Consider the following 22334-nt stretch of genomic DNA (forward strand, 5'->3'; position numbering starts at 1 on the left):
TGAATAAGAATTGTTTATTCAGCTTTATAGAAATTCAGCTGTAATGTCTATAACGTCTCAAAAACATGAATAACCAACACTCCTGGACACATCATAAACAATTTGATGAAAAAAATTTGACTTTCTATGGCTTATTATTATTTAAAATTTCCCAACTTAGTCCCACATATATGGACATACATTTTTAGGAAAACGAATTGCTCTAGAATTTATTTGTTATTATTATTATAATTTTTTTGCTTGTTTATTAGGAGCAACTAGTTACAAATCAAAAGGGAAATTGAAAATACACACAGCAGTCATGCTTGGATCTCAGGAGGTTAAAGGGGCCATTTTTGAGACATCACATTTTTCTTGAGCTTCTGAGATACAAGCACAATTTACTGTGAAAGCGTGCTGTAACTTGCAGACCTCAAAACTTCTGTACCAGTACAAAAAGGTCTCAGAGATGTGGATATTAGAGAAGCCTCTGTTATTTTACCTTGGCATCAAACGCATGCTTGAAAATCTCACAGAGCGTTTTTGCGTAGTCCTGTGATTTCCCCGTTTCTGTGGCGAAAAGGATGGTTGCTTTCACTCTCTTGGCCATGGCCTGCCCCATGAGTTTGGCTGAGAATTTCACAGCTCTGACAAACGTACACAAGCACATAGAGGTATGTCAGCAAGGATGAATTACAGAAAATAGGGATGAGCAAAATAGCATTTTTAAAATGGACAGTGCATGAATGACTCGAAGATAAATCGCTCTCAAGGTAGTCCTGTATAATTAAGGTTGGTTTTGGGATTCACCTGTCCCTGATTGGACACGTACCTTAGGAGATGTTTAAAAACAGAATGTAACAGAATCCACCTGATCTCGTGAAAATGACGTGACTGTGGTGAAATACACTCACTGAGCACTTTTTTAAGTAACACTATGGTACTAATAAAGTGCCCGACATGGTCTTCAGCTGTCGTAGCCATTCATCTCAATGTTTGACATGTTGTGCATTCTGAGTTGCTATTCTGCTCACTACAATTGTACAGAGTGATTATCTGTGTTACCGTATCCATTCTGTATGTTGACCTCTCTCATCAACATGGCATTTCTGACCGCAGAACTGCCGCTCACTGGATGTTTTTTGGCACCATTATAAGTAAACTCTAATGACTGTTGTGTGTGAAAATCCCAGGAGATCAGCAGTTACAGAAAAACTCAAACAAGCCCGTCTGTCACCAACAATCATGCCATGGTTGAAAACACAGAGATCAAATTTTTTCCCAATTCTCATGGTTGATGTGAATAGTTACTGACGCTCTTGACCCGTATCTGCGTGATTTTATACATTACACTGCTGCCACATGATTGGCTGCATAGATAATCGCATGAATAAGTAGGTGTACAGGTCTTCCTAATAAATTGCTCAGTGAGTGTATTTCTTTAAATCCCATCATGTGCTTCATTACAAATATTGTGGCAGTTCTGAAGAGAAATTTCCACTGTGTGGTGCTAAAAACTAGCTAAATGTTCTCCCAAACAGATGAGCGTTTTAAGTTTAATGCTCTATAGAGGTTTAATTCAACAATACCAACCTCTCTACCCTGAACCCTAAACCTTAACCTGTGTTTATGAACTGATGATCTGCTGGTTTATTTGTGATTTGTGTAAAAAAATCATAAAAGTCATTGTTGTTGTAGCACCTCTAGTGTTCATTTCACCAGGAAACTGATGCTATTGTACAACGAGCCACGTAAAAAACCAGCATGAGACGGGACGCAGTGGCAAAACATTTTCATATAAATGTAAATGGCTACAACAGCAGTGCTTAAAAGAGGTAAACTGTAAAACGTGACTTTTCCGAATGGGTTTTACAATGCCAACCGTCTAACAGCACGATGTCAGCACACTAATGAAAATATTGTCTCTAGAGAAACAGATCTAGATTAACTAGGCGACTTCACTAATCAACTCCCTTCTTGTTGGATGACCCATCCCTGCTCTTAAACCAGCTTGGCTGAAAATTGTTTCTATTGTGACAATCGCTGCCCAACAAGTGCACCACCGGCGTGAATATTATCCTTTTCTGCTTTCTCTCAGCAAGAGTTTAACACGCTGACAGTCACTTCCCCCATTTCTGCAACTACACAATCACATAAACGCAGCTACTTGTATCCTATGGGCAATTACTATAATAGCTCAGAGACTGAACGGCAAGGGACATTGAGGGAAACCTGATTACATCCGAGTCTGATTCAGTGAGTTACACTTGCGCTCTGCTGTACCCTGCATTCAGGCATTATTCCAGTGTAATATACTGGGAAAATCACTCTTAAACAGCCATTAACAAAATAGCTTGCTAAAGTTCTCTGGCTATGGGCTGTAATTACAAAAAATGGGGCTGAAAGATGTGGAGTGGTGGTGGTGTAGTGGTCTAAGCACATAACTGGTAATCTTGTAATCAGAAGTACACTGGTTGAAACCCCACAGCCACCACCACTGTGTCCTTGAGCAAGGCACTTAACTCCAGGTTGCTCCGGGGGGATTGTCCCTGTAATAAGGGCTCTGTAAGTCGCTTTGGATAAAAGTGTCTGCCAAATGCATAAATGTAAATGTGGAGTATTGCAGACCGTTGGCATTTGGAAGCATTACGGTGCCCCATACATTTCAAATTCAAAGTACACTTCCTGCACAACACAAATACAAAGGTGTCGGTCCCTCCACCCACTCACTTGGCAAGTTTCTTGAAGCCAATCGCTCTTTTCTTTGTGGGTGTTCCATTCACCCCTTTCCACACGTGAGTGTTCCATGGGTCAGGCTGGACAGAGAGCAAGAAAGAGAGAAATAGAGAAACTCATTTCACTAATATGAATAGTACAATTCTGATCAAGTGACTCTCATGTCCTACATTTTGTTAACAGGGTTGTCATTAATGCAAACCCCAAAGAAAATAAACAGAAAATACAACAGCTTGTTTAATATTTAATTTGACTTCCTTAGGTTGATAAAATAATAAAAAAACGGTTCTCAAACCTTTTCAAATATGTTATCTATTTGAAAAAATTTTGGCTTTTATCTGCCAAGTTGCTACAAACCATTAAAATGTTTGCTTGGCATCCCTAAACAGCCTACAGTTATGAATTAACTATATTAGTAGGCGATGTTTCATGTTGTGCCAAACAACACCCCTTAACAGTGGTAACATTTCTATAATGCTTGGCCTCTAATGACTTCTTGCTTTATTATTTTATAGAAAAAAGTTCAGACTTTGAAAAATACTGAAAATTAATTAAGCATACAAATACATCTTTCCCTCTACTCTACACATAGGTTCAATTGTTAAAAGTCAAAATCTTCTTATGACTGCAACCTAGACAACCAAGTTTACCTGATACTCAAAAGAAGGCGTCAGGTGATAGTTGAGCATTTCCTGGTGGAAAACTGGTGTGATGCTGCCAGACATGGGTGGCACTATCCACACCCAGTCGCCTGGGCAACCACCTCTCACCCTGTACTCATTCTCCATGTGTTTCATGAAGGACTCAGTGGCTGAGTGATGATCTACTATAGTAACCTTTGACATCTGTGAAAAGAAATATGGGAATAATTAATGAGAACATTGTTAACACTGTACAATAAGGTTCCATTTGATAACATAGTTAGCAACATTAGTTAAAGGAATAGTCCACCCAAAAATGAAAATTATCTAATTTACTCACCCTCATGATATCCCAGGTGTGTATGACTTTCTTCACCAGAACACATTTGAAGAAGCACAGAAAATTACCTTGGCTCATTACGTCCTTAAAATACAAGTGAATGGAGATTTCTCTTCTTAAGCTCCAAAAATCACAGACAGTCAGCATAAATGTCATCAATATGACTCCAGCGATTAAATGAATGTCTTCTAAAGCGATATGATCACTTTTGGTGTGAAAAAAGATCAATATTTAAGTAGTTTTTAACTATAATCCAATGTGAGTGTAAGCTTCACAAGAAGGTGGAGTCCAATTGCCAAAAGACAGACGTAATCTCATGTTCTCTATTCAGTTGAGACATCCAGGATGAGCACACAAATGCATCATTGTGTGTAAAGAAACAGATAAATACAGATCCAAACCAAATCCAACCAAGCTACTGTACAGTGTTCCTCCTCCTCACTTGCAAACAGCGCAGCTGTGATACATGAGCCTCAGTTCTTGCGAGTTTCAAATGCCAATGTAATAACGTCAAACACACATACTGCTGCTGACAGGAAGCATAATTTAGAGGGAAAAAATACTTTCGCATCAAAAGCAAGCTCATTAGAAGACATTCATTTAACGGCTAGAGTTATATGGATGATGTTTATGCTGACTGTCTGTGATTTTTGGAGCTTAAAAAGAGAAATCTCCATTCACTTGCATTTTAAGGACCTTCTGAGCTAAGATATTTTTCTGTTTTTCTTCAAATATGTTCTGGTGAAGAAGGAGAGTCATAAACACCTGGGATATCATGAGAGTGAGTGAATAATGAGAGAATTTTCATTTTTGGGGGAACTATCTCTTTAACATGAACTAACAATGAACAATACTTTATTTTAATAAATACTAGTTTTCATTAATCATGGTCCATTAAAATATTTTTTTCTCCCCAATTTGGAATGCCCAATTCCCAATTTGCTCTAAGTCCTCGTGGTGGCATAGTGACTCGCCTCAATAAGGGTGGCGGAGGATGAATCTCAGTTGGCACCACATCTGACACCGTCAATCCGCACATTTTATCACGTAGCTTATTGAGTGCATTAACGCGGAGACGTAGCACGCGTGGAAGCTTCACGCTATTCTCCGCGGCATCCATGCACAACTCACCACGCGCCCCATCGCGAGTGAGAACCACATATTATAGTGACCACAAGAGGTTACCCCATGTGACTCTACCCTCCCTAGCAACCGGGCCAATTTGGTTGCTTAGGAAACCTGGCTGGAGTCACTCAGCACACCCTGGATTTGAACTCATGACTCCAGGGGTGGTAGTCACCGTCAATACTCACTGAGCTACCCAGTTTTGCAATGTGACACTATTTTCAATGACACCGCAAAATATACATTAAAACTAAATTATTAAATTAATATAATGCTATATAATTTAAAACATGCAGTACTTCTATGTCAAGGTAGTATTAGTTGATTTTAATAACAAATAAATATAAAAAAAATTCCCAGACAGGATGATTCTGCCACTGAGCAAAAATGCTAATTACTAACAAAATCTAAATGTTGCACACATTACAGTAATGAGAATGGGGGGCAAGGTCATTGAAAATACATCACGATGCCAAAAAAACGTAATGTCCAAAAATAGGCTTCATTTTCTGTGTGATTTTGATCATTTTTATCATTTATTACTAGTTTTTGTGAGATTCGCTCATGTGCTGAGCTTTAGGCTACCTGGAAGCTGTAAAGAACTGCGATGTTGATCTCCACCAGGGCCTGGTCCTTCCACAAGGATGACGTCTTCCTCGTGTCCAGCCCCATTGATGTGGCTACTTCCTGAAATGTAGGAAATTAATCACACTGAACAGAGAGGACTATATTCGTACCGAATTCTCCCAGGATCTGAACTGGGGTTAATAGAACTGCCATTCGTGATCTGTCACTATAGACCGGAAAGATCAAGAGAGATTAGGAAACCTATATTCCATAAATTCAATAAGTGGATTTCAACAGGAGGACCTCTGACTTTTTTTTAACAAAAAGGAGGGACTAGTTGAAATACATTTTTGTGGTAATCAACAGTATGCCACAAATGCTGTCGATCGAGCTCAACTTGTATTGAATCCGAAATATTCATTTAAATGTTATTGTATAGCTTGGAATATAGTGCAATACATTGATTACTTCTATTGTACGTTATAGAGCCTGACAGCCCCCTATTTGCTTTTGTTTTATGAAAAAGAGCAGATGTGTATGGTTATGGTTTATACATTTATACGAAAAATTCTACGTGCTAAATATTCCGGTGCACTGTTCCTTTAACAGAGCCTCAGCAGATGGATTACTGTAGCGTAAAATGAGAGAAAGCCAGTTGGAAATCACAGCAGATTAATATAAGTTAGGATGTCATTCATTTAAAATGTTTATTGTTAATGGGTGTATTAAATGTAGAGTAGAGGCATACTGGATGAGTATAAAACAATGATAACTGAAGACAGCATGTTTGTAAATTAACAATCTGTGTTTCTGTTAGCAAATGGAGCAATTCAATACACGATAAACAGTGCTTATTAAACCATATAATTAACTTAATCTAATATAATGTTTGATTAACCACATATGTGACATTGCTCATTTATTGTTGGGGTAAATGTCTAATGCATATGCACATTAATCAAAGAATATGGTGAAATTTAGTTAAACGCTCAAAGTGTGGTAATACAGTGTAAAAAGTGACTTGTATTATTTCATGACACCAAAGACATTTTTAACCATGTGTGGCTAGATTTATGGCTGGTGTGGTACCTCAAGTATGTTGTATCGAGAGCTGTCGCAGAAGTCTCTGACACCGATCTCGGTCCCCATGTACCAGCCGCTGAAGGGGCAGGCGGTGAACTCCAGCCCCCCGATCTCAAGCAGCATGTTGGACACGGCAGGAAGGCCATACCACTTAAGATTCAGATCCTGGAACCATTCAAATCTAGACAGACACAAAGAAAAGCATAGTCAAAAACCTGCACAAAGAGGAATATCTAAAAACGGCCCGTTCCGCGGCCGACCCACTGGCCCGCTCGGTTCTCCCGATGGCCAGTCCGCCCCTGATCAGCCCCAAAGTGCTTCGGCCCACTGGGAAAATGCCCGGTATGCCAGATTACCAGTCCAGCCGTTTACTGCATTCAGGTATAGTAGATATAAGATAACAAAACAGTTGCTACCCTACCAAGATGGCCAACAACTGAAATCACTTATGACTGGGGAAGTTGGACAGCATAGCTTATATGTGTGATTATAAAACATTCTTCACTCTTTTAATGTGGCAAAAAGTTCAGAGTTTTTTTTTGTCACATTCCCAATTGAGATGGCAGTGAAACAGTGCAGCAGAAGTTCTTGAGGATTATTTGCATAATATAGTACATCAGTAGATTTCCTTGGCTTATGCAGATGTACAATTTTAAGATTGGAGTGCTGTTTACCATTTCATTATAATTTCTCTGTAAGTATACGCACGCATAGTAAGCCCTGCCAAAACGATCATTATCTCCAAACGAGCACCTGCAGGATTCTCAGGTGTTGCACTGAGAGGCCAGTTCCACCTGTGCCTGTTGCTAATGCTGCAAACCGAAGTGCTCTGGTGAAATGGCTTATCCATGCATTAGCATTCCCACAATTACTGTGCTACATATTGCCAAGATTGAGCCCATAATTGTAACAGCAAAATACCAGCACATTCTTCGCTTATGTAAATGTATGTTTGCAATCAGCTGTATTTTAAATGCTTGTTTGGTTTGTCAGCTGGCTTTGAGTGTTTTGAAGAAATCACCCATGGACATTATATTAATGGTGATGAAAGTTTCAAATCTTGGGAAAACAAGTGTTGATGATTAGCGGTCTTATAATGGTAGGGTTTGTTGTGAATAGTGTATAGTATTCCAATCAGAGTTTCAAGGATGTTGCTATTTCTGATCAGAAAGTGTGATTTGTTTGCAATTTGACTTTTTAATGTTGGTATTAGTTTAGTTACCGGAGAAGTATCTGATCTTCTCTTAGACTATCAGTCTGTAATGATCAACCAATCCTCATGATAAAGGATTAGTTCACCCCCCAAAAAACTGAAGTGCATTGTTTACAATAGAGGAGCATAGGAAATCATACATAGATGCCTCGTTCAGCTGGTTGAATCAATTGAATACATAAAGCTGATTCTGATCAACTGTGGCGCCATCTTGGAATGGTCAACAAAGATGGCTGTTTGAATCGGTTTGAATGCAAGTGAGTGAGTGGAGGAGATGCCACAGACCAGGCTCCTTGCTCAGACCGCTACATAAACACCTTTTGTGTTAAAAAAGCATAAGGGATCTACATATGAGTATCTGCAGAGTAGGCTTACGTGCTTACGTCATGCGAGAAGCAGTTTGAACTCCACCCTCATCAATGTACAAACCTCAAGCTAGCTGGAAGTAAAGATTTCTAGTAAAAAAAATATATATATATTTATCCTTTTCTAACACAAACCTAGTGTTTCACTTCAGAAGACATTAATTAGACCACTGGAATCGTATGGATTATTTTTATGATGGCTTTATGTACGTTTTTGAGCTTCAAAAATTTGGCACCAATTCACTTGCATTTTATGGACCTACAGTATATTCTTCTAAAAATCTTCTTGTGTTCTTCCGAACTATTCGCTTTAAGATGTTAAGATAATTACAATATTTCATTAATTCATTCATACTTCTAGAATTCCACAAATTACAACAAAACTCTTTTATTTTTAACTGCACATTGTCATAAACAATAGGGCTACACTGGAAGCGCTGTATGTTTCAGGCTAAAGATTCAAAAGAATCGGCTCATTAGAGTCATTCATTCCGGAATTGCGCAACACTGGTTGCGCTGTAGATTCAAACAAACCGGTTCATTAGAGTAATTTGTTTGGAAATAAGACTACACTGGTCACATTGCATGTTTCAAGCTGCTGATCCAATAGCATTGCTGCAGTGGCATGTTAAATTCATGCTTAAAGTGGTAGCATGAAACACGGTCATATCATTTTAGCATGGTGTTGCATCCGGTTCAGTGGAAAAATGCACATTTATGAACCATTAACGGAACAGGAAGTCATGAAAATAATTTGATTGCAGTATTTTTAACAAATAATGAAAAATGACTTTTTATTTTTAAAATTATTTTTTTGGGGGGGCTCTCAGAGATGACCGATACTGTATAAAATATGATAAATGTAGTAAGTTTTCAAATGGTAAGATTATCCGGCTGGTTTACACTCAGCCCTGCTCCAAAATTCCTCCTTGCAATCTTCAAGCACTCCTGAAGACCTTGATTAGCTGCTTCAGGTGTGTTTAATTATGGTTGGAGCTAAACTTTGCTGGACTGTAGCCCTTAGCCTAAGGGGTTTTGATTAGGTCAGATGAAATAATTAAAAAATTTGAAAGGAAAACTCGAAATACTACTTTACTTATTATTTTTACACATATTTCATTGGGGTTTCTGGAACCCCAAACATAAAAAACACTAGAGTCAATCTCATCAGAACATGAGGGTTAAAGGCGCTCAGCATCATAAAAACAGGATCTAGTAAGATGGCCAATTTTATGCCAAATTATCCCACGTTCCTGAGTATACACTCTCAGCTTGAGTTCCTCGTTGCTATGCCTCCTGAAGCTGTAAACACTACAGCCTCTCTGATATGTGATTTCCCTCTGGTATGGATGACATTGGCTATTGTCATTTTCTAGGTGGATGAACATTTGAGGAGTATTTTAAGCGATCATGAGGAATGCCTGGTGGTTCTTACTTTGGATGTCTAATGGGAACCTCAAGTATAAGATCATCTGGAATCTCAAAAAGTTCAGGATCGTTCCCATTGGCTTGGAGAAGAAGGGGCAAAACATCAAAACGGCCTTTGGGAGCTTTCCATCCTTGCTGCATACAGATCTACAAATTACAAACATTACAGATTTTTTACAGAGATGTTAAGAGAAACAAGAGGAATATTCTTTAAAAAAGTTTACTACTCATGTGACATAGGCTAAGTTGATCCCCCTACTGGTTTTAAAGCAATAATAATCATATTTTAAAAGCTGGACAAATTGGTGCTAGAATCAAAATCTATGATAATATTTGGTCAGATTTAATTGATGATTTGACAAGAAATGCAAGCTTGGCAAACAGCTTTGGTGATTTCTGTATCTCCCCATTCAAGTGGGTAGGAGTTGTCACCAAATGAATATTCATTATGCTTTATAATATGCCACCCCTTACTTTTCAGATTATTCCTAAGCCTCTGCTTGTTATGTTGACATTATATTAATATGGTGCCATTAAGGAACTTTGGTGATGTCTGTGACTTGGTCACCTCAAGCTGGTACCCTTCCAGCCCAGTTGCAGTGTAGCTTTTTAATCTCACCTCAGTAAGTTCCACAGAAGCCAGATCTCCAAGTATTGATCCATCAGGCTGCTTGTAGCCTGCATACCGGATTAACTGGCTGTTCCACACACGGAAGTCATGCTTTCCGTCTATCCGCTGGGGGAAGATGGTAATAGCCGATCTGCACATCAGAGACCAAAGATCATTGCGCTGATGCTGGGATACCTCTATGTGAATTTACGCTTATAATCTTCTTGCTAAGACAGTTAACCTAGTGAAATCATAACTGTAGTTTTGTAGTCCTTTTATCCGTCTTTATTAACCTATTTATATGTGGTTCTTTATGAACGGTACATGCATCCCGATTTCTTACACAAGAACAAAATTCAATCAACAGGATCATTCTTTTGGTCAACACCAAAACTTTTCATTTAGGTTTAGGCTTGCACTAAAATACAGAGATTATGTAAACTTAAAATTATAAAGCTAGACAAAACCTAGAACACCATAATCTCATGCAAAATAATTGTACTTTATCCAAACAATAACAGCAGCATGACCGTCTCATCCCCTGAACCCTGCAATGCATGAGCATCCTACTAGCTGAACCTGCCCTGCCTCTGCAATAAGTACACAATCTCAGTAGAACAGACTCTACGGGTTCTGACTAGACTCAATATCTACTTTAAAATAAGCATAATTATTGACAGTCCTCAAATCATGTACAGTCTTACAGCTGTGAAGGCAATGATAGGCTTTGGAGCTTTTCAGCTTGCTCATAGCTTCTCCATCCTTAGACTCAATAAACTCAATAAAGTAACTAAAATGCTTCTAAGTGGGATATTTGGCCACCATCCTCCCACCTGTCATCAATAACAGTTGGGCGGGGATGAACAATATTGCCTCGCTGTGATTCTGTTTTCATTTGTTCCCAAGTTTCTGTGCTTTTTAGTGCTGCCGATTGTTCAAAAATGTTCCGCCCACATTGCCTGCAAGGCATCATGGGACTCAGAAATATTGTGTATATTAGATGGACTAAAGCGCTGCAGGAAACACTGTCAGAGTATTTCAATACAGTGTTCCATCCAAATATTCGGAACTGTTAAAAGTGCACTCAGTAATTTTTTTCCCCATACATTTTTGTTTTAATCCTATAGAAATTCATTTTAATTTTTAAACATATGTAATAAATCATGACCACTCACATAAGATGAGGAGTCTAGTCATATCAGCAACCTTATCAAAGCTGTTTTATTCTACATGGGGCAGGGGTGCCCTCATGGGGGCTGCCAATATAGGATCACATGACCATCTGAATACTGTTCACTTAATCTCAGTAACCAGTTTGTTATTGGACACATTCGCTCTTGGATTAAATTAAATTAAATGATTAACTGAGTGCTGGTGGCGTAGTGGGCTAAAGCACATAGCTGTTAATTAGAAGGTCACTGGTTCGATCCCCACAGCCACCACCATTGTGTCCTTGAGCAAGGCACTTAACTCCAGGTTGCTCCGGGGGGATTGTCCCTGTAATAAGTGCACTGGAAGTCTCTTTGGATAAAAGTGTCTGCCAAATGCATAAAAATGTCAATGTAAAATAAATGTAACTGAACACTGTAAAGTTTGAATGATGCTTCATCCACACCACTATGTGTCACTGTAAGTTCGACACTCCAAGATGACACAAACAAAAAGTTACTGAGTGCACCTTTAAGGGAAAAAAAAGCCATGATAAACAAACAGCTATGGTGCAGTTCAAAATATTGAACTGGTTCTGAACAAAAACTAAAAGCTATTGGATATTTAGTAATAAAGGGAAAGCTCTTCATTATATCCCACCACAACTTCCTTTCAACAGAAAATATGTAAAACACAGAAATAAATTGTGCTTTGAATTCAGGATTTCTACTAAATACTGAAGTTGTCACAACTAGTTCTAGCTACTTACTAATACTCAATATCAAATGGTAACACTTTACAATAGGGTTCCATTAGTTCACTACAAACTAACAATAAGCAATATTTTCACAGCATTTGTTCATCTTGTTTCACAGGAAAGTAAATTCACAACCCATTGATGAAAATACATCATCAAATAGTGTCTTTACTTTTTTAACGACTTAAACATCATGCTGAGAGCATAAATTGTCAGTCCAAAGTAATCTAAGTAACAAGTCACTCTTAACATATGACTTGGGATGAAATTTGGGTCACCAGCTTGCCTGCAAATGCACCAGGAAGCTTCCCCTTGCTAACAGGGAAATGTGCCTTGATTTGCCTATGCATTGAAAAAGTGTAGGAGCCGGCTGTCGTTCATTCTGACAGTTCCTGATGATGTAAAAAGTAAGCGCGGGGGCTTTTGACTGCTCAAGTGTGCGGTTTTCAGGCTTCCAAGTTGTATAAAAGCATTTTCTTCTCTTCTTATATGAAATCTCCTTTCCTCACTCCCCTCTCTCTGTCTCACTCAGGCTCTAATCATTCTGTTAGACTGACGTTAATTAAAGCGAACATAGAGTAAGTGTCATGTATGATTAGCTGTGTAATGTGGCAGTGGTGCCAGCGCTCGGCTCTGCTGTGGCAGGTGCTGTACTGAGGGCTGCGGAACAAGGTGGAAAAGAGGATGGCAGTACACACTTTGACAGGGGAAGAAGCGAGGAGCTGAGAAAAGGAGAAACAGAAAAGAGAAAGGGAAGGGGTGAAAAATGGCCACACTAACCTGAGGTTTCCTTTGTTGGTGGCGTATTTGATGTGGTTGCAGATGTAATTAAACATTCCATGAGCCGTCGTGCAGTCTCGAGCATCAAACACCTCAACGGAAAAGAAAATTGATTTTTTTTTAGGGCAGATTTTTTCCATTTTCACAGCTTTTCTATGTAGTTGCACTGCTTTTCAATGGGTGTCACACTATTGTTGCTCATTTTAAGGTGAAGGTTTGGTGATGCAAAGCCATGTGTGGATTACACACTTCAAAGTTTTGGCACTCTGAAAATATTGCCTCATACATGAACTGTGTTTACGGATAGATGTGTGTAAAACCTGTGTTCAAATGTTTTCATGCAGAAATCAAGATTTGTGTAGGGCGTAGCCAAGGTTGGGCCGCTAGGACCACTCAGAATATTAGAGATTATTCTCTGACATCAAAATAGCATTTTTGTTTAACTATTTGCAAAAATGTATAATAATATAAATTCTGATTTCGGAAAGTGTGAAAGAACTACGGAAGAGGATTAGGGCCAAGCAATAATAAAAAAATAAAACCATCTCGAGATTAAAGTCATTATAATGCGAGATTAAACTCGTTAAATTTCGAGAAAAAAGTCGAAATACAATCTTGAGAATAAACTCATTAAATATCGAGATTAAAGTCATTATAATGCGAGATTAAACTCATTAAATTTCGAGAAAAAAGTTGAAATACAATCTTGAGAATAAACTCATTAAATATCGAGAATAAAGTCGTTGTGTTTCGAGAAAAAACTCGTTAAGTTTAATCTCGCATTATAATGACTTTATTCTCGATATTTAATGAGTTTATTCTCAAGATTGTATTTCAACTTTTTTCTCGAAATTTAACGAGTTTAATCTCCCATTATAATGACTTTAATCTCGAGATGGCTTTATTTTTTATTATTATTGCTTGGCCCTAATCCTCTTCCGTAAAGAACTGTTGAATAAAAATGAAAATTGGTTAAAAAAAATAATTATAAAAAAAAACATTGGGTGAAAACTTGGACCATACAATTTTATTGAGGCCCACCGAAAAGTACATTCCTGGCTAAGCCCTTGTTTTGCACTTTAAAATCTAGGATGAACTTTTAAACCACATGTCCTAAAAATAACATACATGCTACACTATAATGTTTTTATATATTACTATATATTGAATAATTAAATGACTCTAAAAGAGGTCTCACTTATTTCAAAGTACCAAAAATGGAAAATTATATAAAAAATGAAGACAGAATCTTAATTAATTAACCCAATTAGGACACATTTCTGGAACAACGTTTCTACTAACCAATTAGACTTTAGGGTTAAAGTTTATGACTGGGTTAGTGGCTTGATCAGAGTTAGCGGGTTAGGGGCGGCTGTGCCTCAGGTGGTAGAGCGGGTCGGCTGCTAATTGCAAAGTTGGTGGTTTGATTCCTGGCCCACACGACTCCACATGCCAAAGTGTCCTTGGGCAAGACACTGAACCCCAAGTTGTTCCCAATGGCAGGCTAGTGCCTTGCATGGCAGCTCTGCCACCATTGGTGTGTGAATGGGTGAATAGGACACAGTGTAACGCGCTTTGGTAACCTCTATAGTTAAAAAAGGCTATAAGTGCAGATCATTTACCATTTACTTTAAAGTGATACATAAACATGAAACGATGCAACGCACTTTTATTCCATTAGGTAACATAGTTCTGAATTAAATCAATTTCCCAACAAATTGAAAGAAATAGTAAAGAATAATAGACTTGTATTTTGTTTTTGTATTTTTTATGAATAATTAGTAAAACAAACATTTATTTTCCTTGGAATAATATGCAACATGACCAGGAATATGTATTAAAAAGTAAATAGGGTCAATTTTGATTTCATGCTCATTATAACAACATTCAAGCTATCGTTTCACCTCTGACTTCAGAGGTAGGTTACGATTAGGAGTATGTTTGATAAAAACACTTTCAGTACCAACAAAGTATTCTAATTGGCTATATCACATCAAGTTAACCCTTGTGCATCCTTGTGGACATTTTTGGCTTTTTCAGTTTTGTTTTTTTGATAACTTTGTCTGTGTTAATGCTAACTGCATAAAATTTTCCACAGGTGTGAATTTTTATTGGAATTTTTATATTTCACCCTATTTTCTTTAAAAAAATATTTTTTGCACTAGTTACACAAAATACTCCCTCTTAGCGTCGTTTTGGACAAAAATGGCACATTGAAACCCATTAAAACTGCGATTTTTAATCCCAGTGCCATTTAACTATAAAATTATGCAATCTTGTTTAACATGCTTTCATTATGTTGGCAAGGCTTCAAAATTTACATTTTAAATATTTTTTACCAGATCGTGCCATTTTTTCAGGTTTGGCATATCATCGCTTTTGTTGTTGTTTTCTGCTGTTTTTGGCTTATGCATATTATAGAGCCAATTAGATACATTATGAATATATAATTGTGTGAGTGTGTTGGTATGGATTTCAGAGTGTGGTTTGTATGTGTCTGAGTCTCTAATAATAAAAATAATAAAATTCTGTTTAGCATTTATTAAATTGAAAATAATTATAATTATTATATTTTTTATAAAAAACAACAGTGGCATTATGTAAACAAACCGGCATTTAAAGTGTTAAAATTCTGAAAATAAATGAATGTTTGGTAATTATGATTAGAGCTGATGCTGGTTAAAATATAAGTCAGTGAAAGTAGAAAAAAATATTATTCTATAATATTTTTATGACACTTTTTTGACATGGCCATTTTTGTCCATGGACCTAAGTGGTAGCTTTTTTTAAATCTGATACTGCATAAAAAATATGAAAGCATCAAAATGAATGTTGTTGTTAATCATTGACATATCTGAGGCTCTAATAATCAAAGAAAAAAATTCTGCTTAGCATCTATTAAATTGAAAATAATTACTATTTTTCATTTTTTCCTAAAAAAACAACAGTGGCATTATGTAAACAAACCAGCGTTTAAAGGGTTAAAATTATAAAAATGAATGAATGTTTGGTCATTATGATTAGAGCTGATGCTGGTTAAAAAATTATGTCAGTGAAAGTGGAAAAAATATAAATCTATAATATTTTTATGACAGTTTTTGGACATGGCCATTTTTGTCCATAATGAACCTATGTGTAACTTTTTTTAATTGATACACAAGGGTTAAGTACTTAAAGAACTACTTAAGTACCTGTAGTTTAGACCATTGGATCCGTCCCACACAGCGAGCTGCATTTCTCCATGCATGTTTAGCCCCGTAGATTAGCTCGGTGTCCTTCAATTGATATGTTCCAGAGGTTTCTATCTCTTTTTTGACCTCCTCCAGTCGGTCAATATAGGCCTTGGAGCCACATCTGCTCATATAGTGGCCAAACATATATAGGTAAATTCAGTTAGCAATGGAAGTTCTGTATTAGAACTCTGTATCAGATTAAAGTTGTTGGCCTGCCTTTTGATCGATGTGTAGTACTGGTCGATGAAATCTGTAGCCAATGGTAGAAGTTCCTCTTTCGTTCGTACTTCATCTGGCTTGCGACTGTGCTGGTTCGGCGTCATAACTGACCCAATACAAACACTCTCAGTGCAGATAGGCACCTAAAGCAAAATGCAACTAGCACAATTAGACAATGAAGAATATTTCATTAAAACATGCTGCAACATTCTGGGAAATATGGGACAGATAGATGCCCATTTTGAACATTTTGTGTTTGCAGCATGTGAGCAGTGCAGCAGTGTCATTGCAACAGCAGGCAAGTTTAAACAAGTAGAAATGTCAATTCTGGTTCAGGCTGGTTTATGCTGGTATAGCTGGTGGACCAGCATAGTCAAACTTGAATAAACATGATCGTCATAATATCAAATGAGGAAGAGGACCACATTTACATCCAAGTTGTAAATATATTACATAGAAAAATATATATATATATTTTTTTCAAAATACATTTCATTTTGCTTGCATTTTAAGGAGAACAGCCTTTTTCAAATGTAGCTTTATTAGTGCAAGAACACATTCGGCCCCATACTAGTGCATGAATACTATAACCTGGTAAAATTGACGGCAAACTAAAAAGTAAGACAAGACTTTACGCGTCACTTACGTGCTACAGATGGAAAATTCGTGAAAAAGGCCTTGACCATCATGCAACATGACACTTGTTTATGCTGGTTAAACTAATTATAACCATACTACGATGGTTAACACATCGTCGCAGTCTGATGAAAAACAAGTATCTCCACTTTTGGCAATTTGTCCTTTTTACGATAGACAAAATGCAACGAAATGACCAATGAAAAGATGTTTAATAAGGCTAACTGTTTAACAAGTATCTCCACTGGCCTTGAGAAGTGTCCATCAAAACCACGTATGTCCCGTCCTTATGTTTTGAAGAGTGTCAACTAATTTACCTCAGCTCTCTGGCTAAAGTGTAGTGAAGAGATTGCCTACATTGCGCTGGCTCTGTGATTTCCCTGACAACCAAAGCCATTCATGCACACACAATGTCAGGTGGCTTTATTAAGTAGACTATACCAGCCATATACATTTTCCAGATTTCCATCTTTGCGAAACTGCGAGTGAAAGCTATTTCTGACCTGGAAAATGCGTCTCTAAACCGAACTGTCTACTCAATGTCTGGACTAGAAACCCTAGTCATAAAACTGATATCGATCTAAAATAGTAAGTGAAAGCTCAGATTATATCCCAAAATAAATTCACTATCAATTGATAACCTACAGTACAAACTGAGTTCTGAACATGCGCCACTGGATCCCACGATAAGAAAACCATGTTCAATAACAAAAATCCAAGCAAATCCAATTAAAATATCGAACCGTTCACTAACAGATGTGTAATGATATAATTCTATTTATGGTGCTAAAGGTGACTAATTGTGTTATTTTTTTAATCATTTTGCAAATTTGTTTCTGAGAAAAATAGTTTTTCCATGCTCTTGAAAAATGCATTTTTTGGAATTAACGTGCTTTTCATCAGACAGCGACGATATACTAATCAAATTCTCCACTTCATTTCTCCACGAGCTTCAGCATTTATCACTATGTCTTTGTACAATGATCATATTACTGGGAAACTAATGAAAAACGCAATGTTGTTGCAAACATCCATTGGCTTGAGAAGTGGCAGGCTTCATCAGAGCTCAGATATGAAGTAAAGAGACAGGCGGAAGTTGGCCATCGCCTTGAGGAAAATCCTCATATGGTCAATGTAATAAGATTAGATCTGAAGTGCACTGTCAATTTGAGTATCTGCTAAAATGTTTATTGCATTAGGGGTGGAGTGACAAAGACAGAAAGTAAAAATAATGACAGTCCTGCTCTGTCTTGTGCTGCTTAATTGAGGGCTGGCACATTTTTATGTTTCAGTCTGTACAATCGGTCTCCTACTCAGTTTCTGAGTAGCCCAGAGAAAACTAAACCAGGTTATCACAACCATGACCAAGTATGGACTGGTAATCTGGTATACTGGGCAATTTCCCAGTGGGCCGACGCACTTTGGGGCTGATCAGGGGCGGACTGGCCATCGGGAGAATAGAGCGGACCGGTGGGTTGGCCGCAAAACGCTCTGAATTGGCCGCGATAAGCAAAAATGAGCCCCCGCGTTATGCAGAACTGACCAAAAAGAAAAGGACAGCGACTCCCCCACCCCCCACCTAACATGTCAGCTGGTCAGGCTGGGAGACCAGCTAGCTGAAAGACTAAACCAGCTAATCACCATCTTGGCCAGGCTAAAAGACCAGCTTGAACCAGCTAAGACCAGAAAATCACCCAAGGCTACATTAAGCCATACATTTTTCAGCAGGAGCACTGAATTGAATTGTTAATCAGGGCCATTTCTAGGCATAGGCGAACAAGGCAGTCACCTAGGGCACAGCATGCTTGGTGGGGGGTGCTCCAAAGAGGAGGCCACCGTAACGCACCCCCAACAGAAGCAACAACAGGGATCTCTCGCCTAGGGCGCCAGAATGGTCTGAAGTGACCCTGCTGTTAATGTACAGAAATTGCAAATAATATAATAATGAATCTGACTTTCCAAAGCTAAATATGAGAGAAAGGACATTCTAGAAAAGCATGTTTGCTTATTATAAAATTACTGTTTGATCATGCTACACTGCTACTTGTTATTAAAAAAGCTAAAATGTTCTGAAAACTGCAGAACAACTGTCATGCTAGACGCTACTGAAAAATGTTGTTAAGTTAGCAGTGTCACTACTTTAGTTAGTTCCTTACCAATACTAGGTATAACTCATGTAAATCATGTGTGGCTAGTACTGGGAAACCTGTGTGACTGCAGCTAACTGACTTAGCATTTATACACCAGTGCTAATCAAGAGAAAGTTAAAAAACTAAAAAGACTTCATTATATTCTTTGCATTCACTTGCCATAAATGACAGTGAAAATGGTCTTGCAGCTGTTACATTCTGTAGAGTTTAGAGATGCAAACACAAAAATCCCTCAGAATGTGATATATTCTAAATCATACCATCTGTAATTAGCATCAATTAGCATGCAAAGCCAGGCACTCATATGCAGAACATCGCAACCCTCACTTAGACGAATGATTCAGATTTTGACGAATGTTGAGAGCTCTGCAGCTATGTTTTAGCACAGATTTGTGTCCACACTGGGGGGCAATAACTAAAGTTAAACCCTTAAAGACATAAAACAGCTTAAACCAGGCTAAAGGTCTCCCAGTATGGCCAAGCTGGTTTGACTTGTCTGTATTGGTGGTTTTAGGGGCTTAGTCCTCTAACCAGCTAATACCAGCAAACCACATTAGGTTCCCTAACAAAAACTCTTTTGCAACAAACTTGCCTCAAATTTGCCACTCACTATTTTCACATGCAAATGAGCTTTAATACAGTGGTGAAGTAGAGTATGAAGAGGTGGGCATACTGTGAATCCCCCCCCCCCCTCCCCCCTCCCCCCAGTCTCTAAAATTCATATATTTACATTTATATACAGAGCATATGTAAAATGTGTATGTAAATGTCCATTTAAAAAAATTAATTAAATAAAATTGACTGTTGTAATTACAGTCCCCCATAAACTTACAAAATGTATATCAGGGTTCAAGTTTTTAAAGTTTAGTATTATCATCTGATGCCATAATTTTACCATGGAACCACTTTTTTGTTGCAATCTTGCAGTTACAAACTCAAGATGGCATTTCTTCAGAGATCTTCTCAAGTAGATTCATATATAATACATTTATAGGTACAAACTCAACATAAATGGTATCATTTCAGCTATAGGGGTTTAAACTTGTTTAAACGCTGTTTGATTATTTATGAGTCAGCTTCAAAACCTACCTGGCTAGAGCTGTGATGTAGAGTATCACTGTACAGTGTTCCAGTCTCCCAATTCTTCACCTTCATGAATCTTGGACATTTGGATGGACTTCCATTCTGTACAGTCTTTGTGGGGGAAACTTGTTCTTGGGATATCGGCTGTTGGTGTGAAGGAACAAATGTTAAACCTTTTTAATGGCAGCTTAATTTTCATTCAGTAGTTGGCCAATAGTTTTATACAATAAAATTCACAGTTCATTAATTATATGACCAATCCCCCACGGAGAGCATTCTCTTGAAGGGTTTGAACCCCTGCTGGTAGATACCATAACTACACCATTATCCAGGCAAAATGCATGCTTCTCAACTGAGAGCCATCCAAAGTAGCCATGTATACTTAAACAGTTTTTTAAAGCAACTTAACATTTCATATTACAATAGATGTTTCACTAATGACCAATTTGTTTGGCAGACTTTTAACAGAGTGAAATAGACTTTGAATCATCTTGACATGGCTGCTAGGCTAAACCACTTCTTGACATACTTTGCTGATAGAGATTCCTAATTTTTATATAAGCAGTAAACCAACTTCCAAAAGGACGATTAACAGCAATGAGCCTTCTTTGCAAAGTTCTTTGCTCTTGTGTAGCTATTCTACCTATTGGCAAGCAGGAAAAGGAAAGAAATTACATACTCAAAGATTTTGAAAAGATCATTAGCACTATTAAGCAAAGGCCTAAATGAGCTTTGATTTGACAGGATAGAATACACTTATTGACTTGCCATTCAAAAGATGACTGTTAATTGCAAAATGCAAGAATCAAGCAGGAGTGGACTTCTCTGTTCCAAGGAATCCAATGTAAATCCAGCTGTCTTTTCCTCATAAGACACAGTCTACAGACCAGCAGTTTCAAAACAACATCACATGCATAAGTGTGCCAGTTTCTGATCATATGAATGAAAACTTGAATCTTGGCCCATTATGTTTGCTGTCCTTTGGAAGAATCGTGGGTGTTCTTCTACTCACTGGATTTAATTCTCCTCAGATGACAGAGAATTCCCTCTTTTTCAACAGTGGTACTTTCTCTGGCTTAAACAGCACACGATTATTATCTAAAAGCCAACACACCACACTCACTTGGCATGAAGAAAGCTGCACTCATGTTTTTGGAAAAGACATCTGAAGCAAAACGGATGAGAAGTATAATCTTGTCAGAAGTGAAATTTGAGGACAAAAATTGGAGATGATACATCCTTCAATATACGAGTGTAAATCATGACAGGAAGGCAGCAAGAATGAAAAAGGTGTAGGAACTTCAAATGAAGGGTTTCAAGGATTGTGAGGATTCTGTTTACATGACGGCATCGCCCGAAGCAATGACAACACACATGGCCACGTGGACAAGCGGGGTGGAAAAATCGACAACATCAACACTTCCAGAACACATTCCACATCGTAGCACTTGAGAGGCGAACATTCGATATAAGCATTCAACATTCACTGCACACTAGAATCTATCTATGTATCTGTCTATCATTGTGTATGTATCATGTGGAGCTTGTCTGTCCAATTGTTTAAACCACTTCCACTGGGCGAACATGCCTTTTTAGAGCTTAATTAAGTCACGATGCAACTGTTAGCCTTAGACATCTCTTCACAATTTCTAAAGAGCCTGAACCCCATCAAGCAGAGTGAAGAGTTATGATCATCTCAAACATTTTAAATCTTCACACTTCTGTCACTTCAGTGGATTTTCCACCACTAAATAAATGAAACACGCATTTTGTCGACAAGTGTCAGTCAGCAAGGTTAGCTTTGCAAATCACAGACACGTCTTTAAAAAAAAAAAAAAAAAAACTGTTCCATTTAAAGCTTGACACAGAAATGTAAAACAACATTTTTTAAGTAGCCTATTCCATAACAACCTGATGAGAACATTCAGTTAATAAAGTGGGACTTCTTCCCAATCACAGCTTATACTCCTTCCCACCTAAGAGGCAATGTCCCAACAATGCTAATGTTATGTAAAGGTTAGGAAAAAGCATGGTTAAAATAACATTAATGGAACATCCGTATGATGTTTTTAATATTCATTAAACTTACACAATAAGTCAGCACTTTTTAAACACATGCCCAAAGAGTTCCAATTTGCATACTATCCAGCCTAAATAGTACAGAAGATTAAAATTAGTTCATACCTAATCATCATACTTTACAAATGAGATGCCAAAGGTGTCTGGATGCAGGTCTAGGC

The 22334-nt window shown here is 37.7% G+C and overlaps 1 protein-coding gene across 1 annotated transcript in view; it reads right to left on the reverse strand.

The window, feature by feature from the left end:
• Nucleotides 1-22334, reverse strand: part of LOC127639901 (nitric oxide synthase, brain-like) — a 62950-nt gene that overhangs the window by 25747 nt on the left and 14869 nt on the right. The window contains exons 3-13 of the mRNA XM_052122232.1: nt 20101-20238; nt 16223-16368; nt 15965-16127; nt 12774-12865; nt 10097-10238; nt 9485-9624; nt 6478-6652; nt 5407-5508; nt 3366-3560; nt 2710-2795; nt 482-626 (exon numbers count right to left, since the gene is read on the reverse strand). Of these exons, the coding sequence (XP_051978192.1) occupies nt 482-626; nt 2710-2795; nt 3366-3560; nt 5407-5508; nt 6478-6652; nt 9485-9624; nt 10097-10238; nt 12774-12865; nt 15965-16127; nt 16223-16368; nt 20101-20238 (1524 nt within the window). The remainder of the gene's footprint in view (nt 1-481; nt 627-2709; nt 2796-3365; nt 3561-5406; nt 5509-6477; nt 6653-9484; nt 9625-10096; nt 10239-12773; nt 12866-15964; nt 16128-16222; nt 16369-20100; nt 20239-22334) is intronic.

This window comes from Xyrauchen texanus, chromosome 4 (genome assembly GCF_025860055.1).
Source record: "Xyrauchen texanus isolate HMW12.3.18 chromosome 4, RBS_HiC_50CHRs, whole genome shotgun sequence".
Lineage (NCBI taxonomy): Eukaryota > Metazoa > Chordata > Actinopteri > Cypriniformes > Catostomidae > Xyrauchen > Xyrauchen texanus.